General features: G+C 42.1%; 1 protein-coding gene across 1 annotated transcript in view; it reads left to right on the top strand.

Annotated features, from left to right (window-relative positions):
* LOC310894085 (uncharacterized protein) overlaps positions 1-13,058 on the top strand; it is a 62,981-nt gene extending 49,923 nt beyond the window's left edge. The window contains exons 23-32 of the mRNA XM_083823788.1: positions 59-219; positions 1,047-1,181; positions 1,328-1,513; positions 2,396-2,655; positions 3,546-3,688; positions 4,534-4,761; positions 5,249-5,479; positions 6,491-6,615; positions 7,717-8,085; positions 10,282-13,058. Of these exons, the coding sequence (XP_083679914.1) occupies positions 59-219; positions 1,047-1,181; positions 1,328-1,513; positions 2,396-2,655; positions 3,546-3,688; positions 4,534-4,761; positions 5,249-5,479; positions 6,491-6,615; positions 7,717-8,085; positions 10,282-11,298 (2,855 nt within the window). The 3' untranslated portion in view covers positions 11,299-13,058. The remainder of the gene's footprint in view (positions 1-58; positions 220-1,046; positions 1,182-1,327; positions 1,514-2,395; positions 2,656-3,545; positions 3,689-4,533; positions 4,762-5,248; positions 5,480-6,490; positions 6,616-7,716; positions 8,086-10,281) is intronic.
* Positions 13,059-18,112: the final 5,054 nt, after the last annotated feature.

The following is an 18,112-nucleotide window of genomic DNA, read 5'->3' as shown; positions in this document are numbered from 1 at the left end:
ATACTTGCCAGTGCAGTGCAGCATAACCAAATAATGTATTTTGTTTGCTTTTTTTCAGGTACAATTGTATTGAAGATAAATGCAACAGATGCAGATGAACCAAATAACCTGAATTCCAAAATTGCTTTCAGGATCATATCCCAAAGCCCTAGTTCTGCATTCAGCATGAATAAAGATACTGGAGAGGTTCAAGTAGCTTCAATAAACCTTGACAGAGAGGTAAAAAAATAATACAAAAAAAAAAGTATCAGTTAACAGCATTCTTTTGCTATCTGTTGTCACTTTTTTTTTTTTTTTTTAACCTTCCTTCCCCCCACTTGGGATTAAAGGACCATTTCTTGCCTGGCTGATGCATATTTTCCAGGGACTGTGGGAGCTGGATGAGAGAAAGATTGCATTCACCTTGTCACGTCCCTAGCACAGTTCCAGTCCAATGGCTGTTGCTTTCTTTCCCTCCTGTGTATCTAGGCAGCAATTAAATGAAACAAGGGATCATTTTGTTGCTGGTGAATGTGTGGCAAGGACAGTCCAGATCACCACCTGCAGAGCTGCTGATTGCATGTAGACTTCTGTAGCCTGCTATGCAAATTTTGGCACAAAGAATAAGGATGTGTGCAGCTGTGAAACGGTGTTGAAAGCCACATATTACCAGCAGTTTTCCTTATGCTCGCATGTATTTTCACTGGCCAGCAGATGGTGATGTTTATGCTAGCATTCTGTGTCTGAGGACAACATCTCTGAATCTAGCCCAGTCCTAACATGTAGATATCACTGTTCCTGTCCCTGTTCATGGCCGCTGAAATTTTTCATTCTCCATTTGAGCACAGTCTAATTCTTTGAGGAAAATGCAGAACTCACAAATCCTTTTCTAAGCCTCAGCTCTCCTCCAATAGAGATGTACATGAGACTTAATACTGGCTAGAGAGATATTATAACTGGCTATTGCATGAGAGGGATGACCAAAATATGATGGAAATAATACATCAAAGAAAAAAAAGCCTAGTTTAAGCACTTTTTATTTTCTTTTTTTTTTTTTTTTATGACAGACACAAAGTAGCTATTCTTTGATGGTAGAAGCAAAAGATCGTGGTGGTGCATCTGATGGAAATGGTGCAACATGTTCTTTAGAAATCAAGATTTTGGATGTCAATGACAACCTGCCTGTGGTTGAAGGTCAAACAGTAAGTACATTTATCATGATACTTGTATTGTTCCTACACCTGCTGGTATCTCATTACTTAATAAGATGTTATGCAAACTTTTTTGCATTGATGAAATGAGGTAAATTGTGACATCTTTTTAAAGAGGAGCATTTTTTTGATTGCAGTTTGAAGGAAGCATTGAAGAAAACAGAGCAAATGTGGAAATTATGCGAATAAAAGTGTTTGACAGAGATGAAGAGTTTTCTGATAACTGGCTGGCAAATTTTTCGTTTGTTTCTGGTAATGAAGGAGGCTTTTTTCGTATAGTAACAGATACCAAAACAAATGAAGGAATTCTGACTCTTGTAAAGGTTAGTATATTCTTCAGAAAGTTTTCTACATAATAAAATAAATGATTCTCTTTAGTATAAATTTACACACAATTTATATTCAGTAAGTAAACTGTAAATTTACATGGCAGATATTCTTCCTTTGTCATATCTTTTGGTGCTGTATTCGATAATTCTGTACAAAATAATGATTTTGTCCAGCTTTGCCATTAATTTTCTGTGAGATGGCAGATATATCCAGTGGGACAGAAGTCCCCAGACTTCCCTTGTTGGGTAACAGTGCTAGCACATACTGTGTAAGCTTTCTCACGTTCTTGCTATCCTTGCTGGTCTCACTTTAATTTTCTTTATTTCCCATGGCCACAGATAGACTATTTATTTTATGGATTTCCATGGAATTTTTCACTGCCTTTTAATCCACAGGGACTGAAGATGCATAGTGCCCTATGTTTTCTTTTTTGCTGTTCTGGTTTTGTTACCTGAAAATTGATAATTATTTTAAATGTGTATATGTGTGTGTGTATATATATATATATATATATAAAAAGCATTACTAAAGTAACTGCATTGGTTGAAAAAAATTGGAAGAGCAGAGTAATTCTGAGTACTGATTCACTGAAGGCAAAGACAGAATATACATGTAGGACTCGTTGCACCTTCCCTAAGTTAGTTAAAATTGAATAACATCAAGTCATAACTATGGTGCCATCCATGAAAAATAAGATGTGCACTCTTCAAGAGTTAAAGCTTTGTATATTGACAGTAACATGTTAAACAACAGTTCTTTTCACTGTAGCGTCCTTCACCAGTATTATTTAAATATTAAATATCTGAATGTTTTCTGGGTATCAAATACTATCAAATTCTGAGGTGTTTTGTTTTATTTTTTTCTGATTGCTCTAGGAACTAAACTATGAAGAAATGCAAAGCTTAAACTTGGGTGTTGTTGTTACAAACAAAGCAGAATTCCACAAGTCAATTAAAAACAGTTATAAAGCACAAACTATTCCAATCAAAATTAAAGTGATTAATGTGCGGGAAGGCCCTGTATTCCCCGGTGGCACAAAAATTATTACGGCAAGTGAGAGCCTGCGTGTAACCCAGGTTATTGGACAGTATCAAGCACTTGATGAAGACACAGGAAAAGTAGCAACGAACATAAAGTAAGAGTCTTTTTATAACCATCATAACTGAGCATGTCACATCTTACTGGAAAAGCTGGGTACTGAACTGAGATAATTTCCAAGGCAATCTGTTTTCTACTATGCACAATTTACACCTCAGATAACACCTTCACCATGAGTATTCTATTATGCAGAAAATGGTTGGCTTGAAAATCCTATTTGTTTTGTCATATATGGCGAGACAAGAGTGTGTACTGAAATTATCTGTGCTTGCTTGCCATTTGTCATGCCTTTCTGTTTTTGAGAGCAGGTTTGCTCATTTGACTTCATCGTCTGCAGAAACATTAGGAAGGAATAGGCAGAAACACACAGAAATTGGACAAAAAGGGTGTTAGGGTAGATAAGTCCGCATGCACATGCATGCGGCTGTGTTTAGATTTTTGAATCACAGCTCTGCAGCAAAAATCTTGTTGAACTGCCACCGTGGTGGCATTTAGAAATGGTGTGGACTGGCAGAGGTGCATACCTAGCCCTGGGTCCCTTTCCCCCATGCCTCTAATGCTGCCTTTCTGGGGTGGCTGCTGCTCTTCCAGTGCTGGGAGCAAGGTTGGGGGAAGGGGACCACCATGGGCAGCAGCAGGGATCCCTCTCCTGCTCAGTTCTTGCTCCCTGAACCTACCTTTTATAACACTGCCACACCTACATCCTGGCTCCCTTGAGAGGGAAAAGCAGGTTTCAACATTCAGGGGAGGTTTATAATCTTAGGTTAATAGTTCAAACCAATTACAGTGGCAGGAGCATTAGGCCTCAGCCTAGGGGGTTGGTCTCTGCTCTAAATGAAGAACGAGCATACCGTGAAGCTGCTTTTTCTGCTGATGGTTGTTTTGATCTTTATAAATGTGTACATCTTTATATGTGATTTTAATCAGATACTTCAAAGGAAGAGACGCAGCAAACTGGATCAAGATAAATCCAGTTACAGGTGAAATCCAGCTTGCCAAAAGCCTTGATTATGAATCACAATATGTAGTAAACGGCACCTACACTTTCACCATGTTGGGTGTAACTACTGGTAAGTTTAGAGGGTTTTGTTTTTGTGCTGCCTGGTCAGATGTATTTTGTTAATTTCCTGTTCATCTAGGGCTTAGTTTGTCTTTCTATAACTATGGTTGGCTTAACCTCCCTATCTTTAATTGCCTAAAAGTTAGGCACCTAGTGCAGTTTGTCATAGGCTCTGTATTTGGAGGAGAGACATGGGCAACTCTGTGAAATGGGATGAACCCTGGACAGGGTTCTTGGGATGTCCATTTCTCTTCTTTGGCTGTATGGAGGTGAACTGTTACAAGAAGTTCCATGAAGACCTCGTTTGACAGGAAAATCCCCTGTTAAGATGGAAAATACCTGCTTCTCGCTATGATAATGGGCAGATTTCAGAGTCCTAAATTTTCTGGAAAGCTAAGCGAGAAAGACTCTTCGAACTTCTTGTACATCTAATAAGAATTCTCTTCATAATCTGCATGTTACTGTGCTGATGTTATTTAGACGTAGAGCTTAGTGATATGGCTTAGTGGAGGACTTGTTAGTGTTAGGTCAGAGGTTGGACTAGGTGATCTTGGAGGTCTCTTCCAACCTAAATAATTCTGTGATTCTGTAACTATACAAAAAAAAATACGTTTTTTAAGATAGTAAAACAAATTGCCTTCAGAAGAATTTTGTCAACATGTTTCTTGACATTAGGAATGAAATACTGCTCCCATAAAATCCAGTGAGAGCACTTCCAGCTTGTTTCTTGTTTCTAAACTTATTTCAGAAGTGTTTGTGTTTTGGAAAATAACTTTTTTTTTTTTTTTAAATTTTAAGATGAAATTTCTGTACTTGTCAAATATTGATTTCGTTTTTCGTATTTTCTAATCTTAGATCTTCCTGCGAAAACAGTCACTGGCACAGTTGTTATTGAAGTTAAAGATGAGAATGATAACTGCCCAATTATCAAGAATCCTGTGCAGACTGTGTGTTCAGATGCAAAACTAATTAATGTAACAGCTAGTGATTTGGATAGTTACCCCAACAGTGCTCCCTTCACCTTCACTATCATTGATGAGCCAGAAGGGACAGCAAAAGATTGGATAATTGCATACAGAAATGGTAAGAAAATGTATTTTGAATTACTTTCAGTTCTCTGGAGTTGCATACGAATGTTGCACTTCGCTAATTACAATCAAACTGACACTTTGCCTGATCCAGACACACACACAATTTAAAAAAAAAAAACAAAAACAAAAACATGGAGCCAGATGAGAAGATTCATTGCTTATGTTCTGCTCCCTTTTCTTTAATATCTGTAAAAGCAGTCGTGTTCTGGGGCCTCATCTGCGTGATGGGTCTGCTGGTGTGAAGCTCTTCCATAGTTATCTGAGACTGCAAGTGAGCAGAGCTGCTTTGTTACCATCATGAATTACTTGGTAAAAGCACACATGCTGTAGCAGCAGCTCTGAATTTAAGGTGATTGCATTGGCTAGTCCTAACTGGAGGGGACTTACTGGGATTTTGAGAATGTTTACAGGACTTAACTTTCTGTCTACTTTTTTCTTGTTGTTTTTTTTTTTTCTTTAACCACGCCATTCTGCCTCAGACACCAGCGTGCAGCTGGTCCCCCAAAACCTGAAGGTGGGCAGATCTGAAGTTCCCTTCTTAATACAGGATTTGCAAGGGTTCAGCTGTGCTCAGTCGCAGTCCCTGCAATTGACTGTTTGTACGTGTGCAGCTGATGGCGGATGCAAAGAGAAGCTTATTGCCAGTCCGTCAGTGGGCCTGGGACCAGGAGCGATTGCACTAATCATCTTGGCGTTTTTACTTTTGCTACGTAAGTAATTGTTTCATGTTATCTCAGAAGAACTATGAGTATATTGTGCAAGGCACCAAGGAAGAAACTGTCCTGCTCCCAGATTTATTATCTTGTGTAAACTCCTAGTCTATGTGAAGTCATGGCAAATCTCCAGTTAATTTTGGTAACATCAGCATTTCACACTCAAAGCATTTCAAGCTGTGCATGTTGAAATGAATATGTATGACTTTAATATTTGTTTATGATGCCATAAATAACAAGGGGGGAAGCCCTAAGGAATCCTTTCAGTGTTTCCCACACTTCCCTCTGTGAACCCTAACTTCCCACTCAAACGCAAGCACTATCTCAATGCTCATTGCCCTCATTACAGACCCAGATCTGGTTCCTTACCCTGAGTAGCAAAGGAAGTTGTTCTTTGGTAAGACAACACAGAAGCTCAAAAATAAGAGAAATACTTGTAGTCAGGTTATGGCCATATATACCAGTGCTGCACTTGAAATGGCAATAGTTCGTTGCTTGTAGTAGCAGCAATCTAGCTGTGGTAAGACAAAGCTAATTCCACAGGAGGATGTTTTCCTCTTGAAATTGGATTGTTTTGAGCCCCTCAGGTAATGCTGAAGACATGTCATAGGATTGGTGAGGTGAAATGCGTATGAAGTTTTGTCTCAATCTAGCAGTAACAGAACAGGAGGAGTTGGAAATGCTGAGGTTGTACAATGATATTTAGGGGCTGGTTTTGCTATATGAGATCTTCAATAGAAGTATAGATAAATACCTGCACGTGGTTATCTGTGGGAGTGACAGGATAATTAACAGTTTACTGTTTAGGAAAACATCCTGGCACATGTTTCTATGAAATAACCTTGAATGTTTAGGATCTTGTCTGCAGTCTTTATTAGCCCTCATGATCATTAACTTATTAAAGATAGACTTCTATATAGGAGCTGGCCAGCTCCTTTAGCATTGGCTGTTACTGTGCTTTGACCCTAATCTTCCCATAAGTAATGGCAAACTGATGTTTCCCTGCAGTTCTTCCACTGTTACTGCTGTTGTGTCCATGTGGCTCGGGAGCAAAGGGATTTGCTGCAATACCAGACTGCAGCGAAGAGATGTTGCGTAAATGGAACAGCGAAGGAGCAGCTCCTGAAGAGAAGGCATGTTTCCCTAATAGCATTTCTCTTTGATTTCCATCCAACTGTTCAGTTTTGCACTTGTCATCTCCTCCACATTACGGGCTGATGTTTCAAACCTGCACAGCAGATTTTAACTACATGTGAATGTTAATTAAAGTTAACCCTGTCAGGCTCGATGAAGGATGCTTGGAAGGTTAATTCCCACAGCAGCTCTAGAAACACCAACTGTAGTGTTTAAATTCCAAAGTAAAGGCAAAGCAATCAAGTAAATGCTGATAGTATCTGAGCGTAAGATAGAAGTGTGGGAAAAGCATCCATGCTATAAAGAGTAAAGTATTTACATCTGCAAGCCTGGAATGTTTTGTGCCTATTTGGGAGTAAAGCAGTGAAAGAACAGGCTGTAAAACTTAGCTTCCCATCACTAGTTTAAGGTTGCAGGTTGCATTTTAAATTACTTCCTTGTGTGTTTCTCTTCTTAAACAAGGCAGAACTCTTACTGAAAAAAAGTTTGGGGGGGGGGCATGGATAGAAAAAACTTCAAATATACAGAGAGAACAGTGAATGCAAAAGATGTTTGCTCTTTCTTGTTATCCTACACAACCCCCAGAAAAGGGCATGACACTGTCCTGCTTTTGCACAATAATGAAGAAACAAGTACGGCAAAAGACTTTGATTTAGGCACATAAAATTCATGATGAAAAATGACAAACTTAACAGGGAAGCCAAACTGTTGGAAAAGAAGAAAGGGCCAGGTAGCTCCGTAGACGAAGCAGGCAGTGCACACTCCCCCAAATCTGGGCATAGTCTTTTGGAACAGCTGAGTGCCCTGGAGTTTTGCAACCTTCCCCCCCACCCCTTTTCACTCTCAACCCTTTAAGTTTTAAGAAAACAAAGACCTTTAGAAACACTTCTGTGATCCTCCTTGGGAACACAGTCATGGAAGCTGCACCCTCTTTCGGGAGGCCCTTTACTCTTTGCAGCAACACGTATAAGTGCGAATTCAAACATGTTGTAAGACAGCACCCTCCCAGGTCCCACCCAGCCCCGCTGCTGGTTTGGTGAGTTCCGTGTGCTAGACAGCCCAGCTTTCATGTCACATCCTAATTTGTGTTGTTCCTGCAGCCACTGCAAAGCATCATCACACCCACTGCACTGGGGAACTCTAGAGGAGTGACCGCTGGAGCAGCAGCAGCAGCAGGAGCAGCAACAACAGCAGCAGCAGCAGGAGGAATGAGTGCAGAGGAAGCTGCAGCATGCGGAGGCAGCTCTGCCTCTAACGTAAGAGGGCATTGCAGCATCGTTACCAGGGAAGGATGGGAAGAGCAAAGACATCTCCTTTCTGGTGCTGATTACCATGCCAGAGCTGCAGCAGCTGGAGGTGTTGAAGGCATGGCAGCTGGAGAAGGCAACGTGGTAGCAGCTGGAAGAGGTGTGGCAATGGGAACTGCAGGAGCCATGAATGAAGAATTTTTAAGAGACTACTTCAATGACGTAAGCATATGACCTGAGAATAACAGTATATTGAGATGTACACTTAGCATTGTGAAATGCCATTTGTGTTATTGCAAACACAGACAAATAGGTTTGTGTATGTGTAAACAATCCCAATAATGGTCAGTGTTGCATGCATGTGGGTGGGGGCATAAAGGATTTGAGGGTTAGGCTCCCATGTAGGATATAGGTATAGACCTTGGATAAAGGACATAGGATATAGACCTTGACAATGCTCGGTTTTGTAGCATCTTAGGTTGTTCACCAGATCTCTGATGACAAGACCCTTCTCTCAAGGTTTGAGATCCAGAATATTCACCAGTGACCGAGGAGCTCTTTGTCCAGGAAGGAGCCGTGAGGCAAATAATGTGATAGAAACCTCAGGGACTTGAGCACATGAAACTGTCCTGTAGGGAGGCACCGATGACTCTTCATGAGTCACAGCTGCGGATCTTATCATGGAGCAAGTTTTTGAAAGATAAGCCACAAAAGTCAAATGGTAGAGGGTGGGTCTGCGTATTCAAAATAGCTGATGGATGAAGCGGTGCTGGATTTGTCTGCACAGTAGCTTGGGTGAAAGAAGCTTCATCAGCTTTATCAGAAGCGTATGAGCACATGTTGCAATCCCTTTTCTGAGTTATTTTTTTGTTGTAATCATTGAACAATAGGATAATCCTACTCGATGCAGCTATGCTTCTTTCGTAACACCCATCGTTAGTCCTTAGGCTGGTGAGCTCGCTATAGGGAAAGCTCCACTTCCATATGCCAGAGAGTGTACAGATCATTCATCACCTCTACAAATAAAACACCTTCACTCTCTACAGCTGGCTGACAGTGGGGCTGTGCAGGGGAGTAGCTGTACAGGTTCAAATCACATCTAGGTGATTAGTCTTGGGAAGGGCTTGTGCATCTCCTTAGTGCTCCAACTACTGGTCTTCTGGGTGAACAGACACAATAGTAACAATTCTGCTTTCCTTCTGCACTTTTTGCTTCTGAATGTTAAGGCGTACTTTGAGCATAGCTGCCTGCTGAATTCCTGTAGGGGGGCTTAGGAAAGGTTATACGGTGAGAAGCTAAAAGGTTAGTTGAGATTATACTCCTCTATAAAGTACCGTCTAAAGATGGTAAGGCTAAAGTACCTCAGAAACAGAAGAAAAATTAAAAAAAAAAAAAAAAGAAAAACAACTAGACAAATATCCAAACCATGTAGTTCCAGGTGTGTGCTGATTTATGTCAAAGCATCTCTGGTTATGTGCCTACTTCCAGAATCAAATGCAGATAAACATACTGAATCAATTTGGGTCTGGATATGTACCCCATTACACAGATGCCTGAGCTGATATGCACTCCAGAATTTCAAATGTAGCAGAAGAGTGGTTCTGAGCACAAGCCAGTAACCATATTACGTAAAGCTGGTTCAGCAGGCCCAGAGGATTTGGCTGTCTTCACTCCTGGAACCGCAGCTGGTGCAAGAGCATATGAAGATAATTGTGCTAGCACCAGCAGCAGCCCTATTGCAGACACTGCTCTCAGACTGAGCTGGCCCTGGAAGCAATAAAGTCTGAACCCAAAAGCCCTCCTTGTTCCAAAATGGTCTGCGTAGAGCCAGTTTATATGCTGGACTGTGTAAAACCATTTAACTTGGTGATTTGTTTGCTGTTTGACTCCTTGGGTGTGATCCTACAGGCTACACAAGTGAAAAGAGCCGTGGCAGGTGATGACATGTCAGCACGTACTTAGTAAATGTGTGTTTAAATGTGAGGATACTCTCAGGCATGGTTTTGGTACTCTCACACAAAGACCTAGTTACAGATGAAGTTCATTCACTGAACCAAAATGCACATAATCTCATCGTCTGTTTGTGAGGATGGAGTAGTATCATAAATGGTGGTCTGGGAGGAAATAGTAGCAGATGGTGATACACCTGAGGCTTTCCATTTAATTCCAAAGTGCTCTGTGTTTGTTTGTTTTGTTTTGTTTTGTTTTGTTTTTCTCATTAAGTTACTAATAAGTTCAGGCTAACTTCAAAAAAGCAAAAAGCAGTTCTAGTACTGTCCTTAGTTTGTTGACAGTTGCTGTGGGTTCAGTTAAATTTTATTATGATCCTTTTGACCAAACGTGCCTGATTTTTTTTCAAATTTACTTTCTGAAAGTGCCATTAATGATCTTTTGCTTGCTTTTGCTTCCTGTCTCTAGAAAGCTGTCTCTTTTGCGGAAGAAGATGAAGCCCAAGCTGCAAGGGACTGTCTCCTGGTTTATTCCCAGGGGGAGTCTGGCTCTCCCCATGGCTCCATCGGCTGCTGCAGCTTCATTGAGGGTGACTTTGATGACCGCTTTCTTGATGATTTAGGAGATAAATTTAAGACTCTAGCAGAAATATGCATAGGTAGACACATCGACATGAAAGATGGTAGCTCCAGGAATGAATCTGGTTTCGGCGTTCATGACGCAAGCTCACGGCTCTTAAATCAGCAAAAAGCTTTCAGCTCCAAACAAGCGTTCACCTCGGGCAGCCACTTCTCATCCGCCCCACCGGCGCAGGCAGGCGGTGGCGTGGGACAAGAGGCCATGTCCCAAGAGGTGGTCACGGAGACAACCTTCTCGTCACAGCAGCATGATGCCCGTCCCCATCCCACATCCTACGCGGAGACCAATGTCACCGTGACGGAAACATCCTACTCTGCGGGGGGCCCTCCCCACTCAGCTGCCGTTTTTCTAGATCCCCAGTTTTCAGAGAACGTGGTGGTGACAGAGAGGGTGCTGGCGCCTGCATCGAGCTTGCAGGGAATGGTGGAAATCCCCGACCTGCCCTCTGGAAGCAATGTGGTGGTTACGGAAAGGATGGTGAAGTCGGAGGGCGCTAGGGCAGGAGCCGTGACGGTTCAGGACCTCACCGACTCGAAGTACGTGGTGGTGAGGGAGCGGGAGAGGGTGCTCGTGCCTGCTGCTGAGCAGGGCTCGTTGAGCTACCCCACCTTGTCTGACGGGCAGAGTATAGTGGTGAACGAGAAGGTCCTCACAGCTTCGGGGGGGACGGGCAGAGCCGAGCAGGCAAACAGTGCCGGCGCAGGAAGGCAAGAGCACGTGCTGATCACGGACTCCCTGATGAACCAGGTAGGCTCAGCTGTGGACGGGGCACCTCCTTCCAGCTCCACACTGAGCAAGTCCTCCAGGGTCACCAAGTACAGCACAGTGCAGTACACCCGCTCCTAAGTGCGGTGCCTGTATTTCAGCATGCATCTCACTTCGGGCTTTTTCTTGAGACCTGGATTTGTTGGTGCTTTAAGAATGGCATGGACGTGGGTGTGGTGGCTTCTATCAATGATTGCAACCAAGAAGATAGCAAAGAAATCTGCTGTTAGCACGGAACATTGGCGACGAAGCTTTTGAAGTGCGAAGGTGCAGGAAATGTTTCTTTTTCTTGTTTGCTATTTTTATAACTATTTTGCTATATACTATTTTTATTATGCAGTTAGTGTAATAATACCACAGAACAAAGCTGCATATTATGGGAAAGCAGAAAAAGTCTAAAATCTAGCAAAGCACAAGTTAGGTTTCTAAGATGTCGTTTAGGCTATGCTGAAGTCCCCCCCAGAGGGGCACCAAATTCTCACTATGTTTTTCACCATGTTTTCCATCTGTTACCTTGTGGGGCAGGGCACCTCCCCTAAGCTGCAGCTGCGGGTCTCTGCACCCTCGTGAATTCATAGGAAATTTAAGAAACTTCTCCTTCCTGACAAGCCCAAATCACCAAAGTCATTACAGCAGTGGTGTGCTATCTCCCGGAGGGTTGTCCAAACTTCAGGTTATCATCATCTGTACCTTAAGCAATCAGTTCTTGCTGTCTTTAACCTCTGTGCTAACATGCAAGTAGCAAAAAGAGCTGAGAACTGTCCTTTTCTTTTTTTTGGTACCTCTGTAAAAATTCCATTACGTGGTGTAGATGTAGACTGACATGGAAAAGTAAGCATTCGTATCATACATATTTTTCACCGACTCTAATTTAGTCATTTAATAATGCATGAGAAATGGCCAAAACTTATTTTGGCTTTAGAGACAGATTCAGTGGCTTCTGCTAGCAGAGTTTATGGGCCTTAGGAATCTGTTGGATCTGATTTACAAGTGCAATTAATTGATTTTAATTCTATCTGTGGACTTCCAGATAGAAGCAGAGGAATGCAGCCTAATGCATGTTTCTGCAGTTGTGCTGACTCCAGCATCAGAACTCCTGTGGCCTTTGGAGTGCCATGTAATGGTAGCTTTCATTAGCTTCAACAAGAAAATAGAAATCTTTAAATAATTCTGCAACACTTAATTGTCTTTCCATGGAGTCTGCGTGGTGAAATGGAAAGAGAGTACTGTACTGTTTGGCACTATGTATATATGCACATGTAAATATTTATTTTTATGCAGTTTGAAACATTTTAAAGTTACTTTTATAGGAAAAAAAATGAGCATACACAAGTTCATATTTTGTCAGAGTGGAAAGAAGTGTATTAGATCAGATACTAGTACTGTGTATATCTCATACCTGTAAAATCAGCAAGCTAGTCATGTGGTAATGCAAAGCCCATGGACCTGCGGAGCTTTCTGGTTGTCTCCATCTCTGCTGCAGTTTTCACGTAGCTGCAGGCTACATTTTCCACTGATATGTTTTGCCTTTGATTAGAAACACTTTCAGTGTATTTTGTTTGAGGGGTAAGGTGATTCAAACACATAAACATAAGAAACATGGCTCAGCAGGGTGCACATAAGTATGGGCTGTTACAGTACATGGAGGAGTACTTACAAGCAAATCAAATGATGAGCTTGCTTAGACCTGTTGCTTATTTCTCTCTCAAACTTCATTTTTAAAGTATATGTCTTTACTTTTAGACAAGCATGCAGTTTTAAGTGGTGACCATTTTTTCCTACAATTAGAGGAAGTGAACTTCTGTATTTTTATGCAATCTGAAATAAAGAACTCTACTGCATTTTTTCTATTCTTCATTCAGTGTTAAGACAGCTACCTAGGTGAAAACAATGACTTTTCCACTGCAAATTAAAAGTTTAAAGATATAACTAAGTTTGGAATTTCCTAAATAGCCTGAAGGACTACCTTAAAGATACAGATACAATAAATGTTTCTTTCTTGCTAACTTCTGAAAAAAAAAAAAAAAGAAAGAAAGCAAGAAAAACAAACCACACATGAATTCTGCCTGCTGATTAAAAGCACTAAATTCTTTAAGTCTTCAAGCAAGATACCAACAGCTCATGCACCAATTTACTGGGCTTTTGAGTCAAACTCTTTTACGCTTCCAAAGCATGTTACAAACCACATGGCATTAGACAGTGTCTCTGTTTTATAGTTGTTAAAACTCAGGCCCAGAAGAGGCTTTAACAGTTGTGACTGCATCACAAGTCTTGCCTTTGCTAAGTATTGTTTATTCACAACTTCTCTTGCTCAGTAATCATCACAGATTTGCTAGTGCTGTAATAAATCTATTGAGGTAGAGTCATTAAACAGTGAATCTCCATTGACAAGAGATTATTGATTAAAAACAAATAGACTTTTGTTACTAATAGTTAATTTTCAGTGTTATCTTGGGGCTAGGTTACAGCATTCTCCTATCACTTTTTCATTTGTTCAGACTTCTACCTTTTCATAAAAAAAAAAAAATCAGTATGTGGGACAGATGGTACAGAAGAGTGGTAATTGCAGGTGAATTAATATCACATAGTGAAGACATTAATATTTAGCACTTATTCAACATTTCAACCAAGGATTTTGAGTGACTTCATAAAAGAAATCTGTTTTCTCTGTCACTGCCATGAGCACAGAGAGCAGTGGCATCATGCCTGCCACATCTGATGCCTTTTGAGGGAAAAGAAAACACACAAAATCCCTACCTTTTATCAACACTTAGATGTTATCAGCATGTGCTAGTGCTGGCAAAGCATCCATCAGATTAAATGCATCGCTTCTAGTGAAGCTGTGTTTTGAAAATGGTCGTGGGAGGAATGCACAGACCCAAACTAATGGAAATGCCTGGTTAGCATCCAACCACTAGGTAACCCTGGGACTGGGACTGGCCCTAGACACTTATCTTCTAGCTTCAAAAGGAAAAACGAAGTCTGTAATTTTCTTATCTAAAAATAACAGACCATGGTTATGCTTGGGCTGAAATACCAGAGTGACAGGGACTGTATCCACACTGCTCTGCGGTGAGTTATGGTTCCTTCAAATCCTCCCTGAGTACACAAGACTTGACAAGCATGACCCAGCAGGCTGCAAGCAGGACGTGGCCGTCCCCAGCAGGATTGCCAAGGAGGGCATGTGGAGTGCAGGTCCCCAGCACCCAGGAGAAAGCATTTCCTGGGCCATGCCTCAACATGTGTGTGGAGCCATCCTGGAGTTTTGCAAGATGGGGCGTTTTCTTCCAGCCTCCATTCTTTCCTGGGCGTTTGACCATCATCCACCATCAAAAGCTTAAAGTTTGGTGGGGTTATCAGCAGTAAATCAGTTTAAAAAACAGAAAACAGCTGCTCTCCCCAGGAGGCTGGCCATGCAGGGAAGTGCTTATGGCCTTGAAGAATCCCAACAATCCGTCATTCCCTCTGCTTGCGCTTTGGTAGCTGAGCTACAGATACTGGCTATCTCCTTCTCTGGCCCCTTTGGCTTCCTGGTGGCCTTTGTGGTCACTCTGAGCTCAAAACACATTCACAAACTGCTCTTCCTGCCTGATGGATAATAAAAGAGGTCCTGTGCCTGCTCCTCCAGCTGAACCAAGTTGGGTGAAAACCCTTTTTACCTGGGCCTGGTTGCGAGCTGCCTTGCCTTGCTCTGCCTGCCCTGACCTCAGCCGGAGCCTGGTGGTGGGGCTGGGATGGCGTGGCGTGATAGCTGAATGGGGATCTTTGGCCTTTCCTCGAGGGATTTGAATTCCCTGCTTCCCCAGCCTGGGGTGCTCCATGGCACTGCTTCTGCTGAGATCCTCACCTTCAGCTGAAGCACAAGCAATGTTAAAAAAGCTACTATGAATGGTGCAGTGGGTTTTGCACTCCAAGAGGATTTGGACAAAAATAAATTGTACCAGTGTTTGGTAGCAGTGGCCCATGCCATCCCCCACACCGTACTTTGTCTTTATTTCTGCAGCCTGAAAAAAAGACCAAAGTAGGCAAGGCTGCAAATGTAATTTTGAAGCAGAGCAGGGCTGGGTGTCTGCTCACCTATTGCATGGGTGTAGTCTGTGGGGAGGTTAGCCTCCTTTTTACAACCCCCCATTCACTCAGTCACTGAGGCGGTAATGAAAGGGTCATGAGGATAGGGGCCAAAGCAGAAAAAGTGTATTTTTATTTAATAGCATTTAATAGTATAATTAGTATTTAATACTAAGCAAATTTTTTGACTTGCCACAGACTGAAGGAAACTTACAGTTACTGTACTATGTGTACAAAGACATAGCACTGGTATTAAAATTCCCCTGGAATTCATTTCCTTGGAATATATAACAGAAAGCGTCCAGCTGAACAGTGGGAATGTCTCCAGAAGGTGCTGGGACGGCTCTGGGGAAAAAAAAAGTGCCTGGCAAACAGTTTGTGCAGGGTGCTGGGGGCTGGTTTATAACCCCTCCTACCTCAGCGCCACGCTGGTTCCTGACCTACGATTCAAATGTTTCATCAGATTATTTCTCTTAGATCTGTTATCTCTAGCAAATAAAACTCAGAGACGAGCTATCTCCTCCCGGTGATTTAGCAACGAACTCGACTGATTTTCTGGCTAATGATTATCTTCGGTCTCCCGCAGGCCTTGAGTTCGGCCTCCCCAGGCACCTGGCTTCTGCGGCTGGGGCAGGCCAGCGGGGCTGCAGGCCAACATGGGTGCCAGTGAGGTGGTGCTGGGCACCGAGCCGTGCCATGGTGGGGCTACCTGCCTGGGCAGGGTGGTGATGGCCTCCCTGGGTGACCTCCGGCCTTCACTGCCTTCTCCTGTCGCCCACACAGGTCGGATCGGGGCCTTCCTCGCTTCCCTTGACTTCTGCCCTCCCTGAAAAAAACTCCAAGGGTTGCCTCTCTAACACGAGCCAGGTTATTTTTTGTAAACTGCGAGCGTTGCCAACTACTCCTTTCTTCTTTTCTCGAGACAAAAACTAAAGGCAGAGCTTCCAAGTAGAAGGAACATGGTACTTATGGCTTCTGTTTTAGGTTGTGCCAGACCACGTCTCCCAAATGATTCATTGCGCCTGACGTAACCCACATCGACAGCACAGCTCATGCTGGCAGGGGGAGATCTGCTCTGTGTGCAAGGGCGCTCACCCTTTGCCATTTGTCATCCTGTGATACACCTAACATTTTGTCCTGTAGGTGACAAGCTTGACTTTTGCAACTACAAGAAGTACAGAAAGCTTCTTCACTCTCAAATCTGGGCCCCAGACAGGTACTGCCAAAACAATAGTGCCATTAAAGAAGAGCTTTCTTGTAATCCATCCTGCCTTTGTCTTGTTCCTGTGAACAAGATGTGGGCAAGCTGAATTACGGATCCATACAAATATTTGATTTTCTGTATTCCTGGTAAACTAGAGAGGAACTACTTCTCCTCCTCATATTCTGTCTAGGAGGAATAAAATACTTTTCTCTGACACAAACAAAACTATATCCGTTCGGATTTCTGTTTGTACTTTTTCAGGCATCTCTTAAAGCAAACATGCAAATTAATCTGTGTCAGGTGGCTAGGATTCTGGTGGTCCCCTTACCCACCTCTTTCCAGCTTAGAAACCATGCTAATAGCTAGTGCTAGTGGCATCTCTCACTGAGCTCACTGTGCTCAAACAGCTGTCAGCTGGGGCACATAAAACAGAGACTAACACAGGCGAAAAGCTGGAGCAGATCTCAAGGACGTGTCCTAACCAAGGGGCAGAGGATTGTTCTCACACTCCTGTTCTTTGAATTAATGAGCACTTAAATATTTGATGCTACATGAACCACATGTGTTTCACACACTAGCATCCAAGCAGAGTGACCTTACAGCAAGCTTAAAGCTCTTAGGAGGTTCTTGTCAAAGAAAGGGAAGATGGAGTTGAACTGAACACAGGTGTTCTTCCCTCACATGAAAATTTCCCTTATGATTTGAATAGAAGCAACCAGCATTATATACGCTGCTAAATTTTCTGGCTCACTCTGTTCATGTTACTCCATAAAATAATTAGTTCAAATACTAATGGTAAGACTGGTGAGACATTCAGAATCTTTTTAAAAACCTCTCATATGCCTTTAAATCCTCACTCTCTCCAGTTGTGTCCTCCTCCTCCTTTTAAATCCAATAAAAATCTTGCAAAATGGTTTAAAATTAAAAGAGGCAAGTACCTTGCACCTGTTGAGCATAAAATCCGTGATATTAGGTGTTGAGAAGGCAGCCACAGAAATACTGGCCTCAGTTTTTTCCGGGACACCAGAGAAATACAGTTAGTTCTCCAATGATTAAGGAACTCTTTTAAAGGAGTTTTTTAAGTAAACATTCTGCTAAAATAAATAAAAACCCAACTAAATAGATAAAGCATGAAATGCCCCCACTAACACACCTATAAGGGATGTTTCAGTGTATAACCTACCAAAGATCTCACCATTTTATTGTGATTCCCTCCTTTCAAATCTCACTGGAAATTTCCTAGTGCAGGCTGGCAATGCCAGAGTGCCAAATACTAAAGGAAAGGCAGAACATGGTGCTGTCCTGCCATGTCTTTAAATATTTTCCCGGTATAGTGTTCAAGTTTTTCACTGAGAAGGAGTATTTTGCTATATGACAAAACAGAATACCTTTGAAGGATGTGACTGGAATAGAAATATTCTTGAGGTGAATTTGGTGCTAGGAGTAAATTGCAACCTTAGCCAAGATAATAATTTGGAATAGAAAGCTCCACAGTAGTGATGTTCTGCTGTAAACATGATTTTATGCTCTTAAAAGTTGATTTACTGTATCAGCTGAAGTTTGGGATTTGTGGAAAAGGACAATATGACATAACTTGTGATTGCACAGAAGGACAGAATCTGT

Source organism: Anser anser (genome assembly GCF_964211835.1).
Source record: "Anser anser genome assembly, chromosome: 2".
In the NCBI taxonomy this organism is placed as follows: Eukaryota; Metazoa; Chordata; class Aves; order Anseriformes; family Anatidae; genus Anser; species Anser anser.
This window is presented reverse-complemented; position numbering and strand designations above follow the sequence as displayed.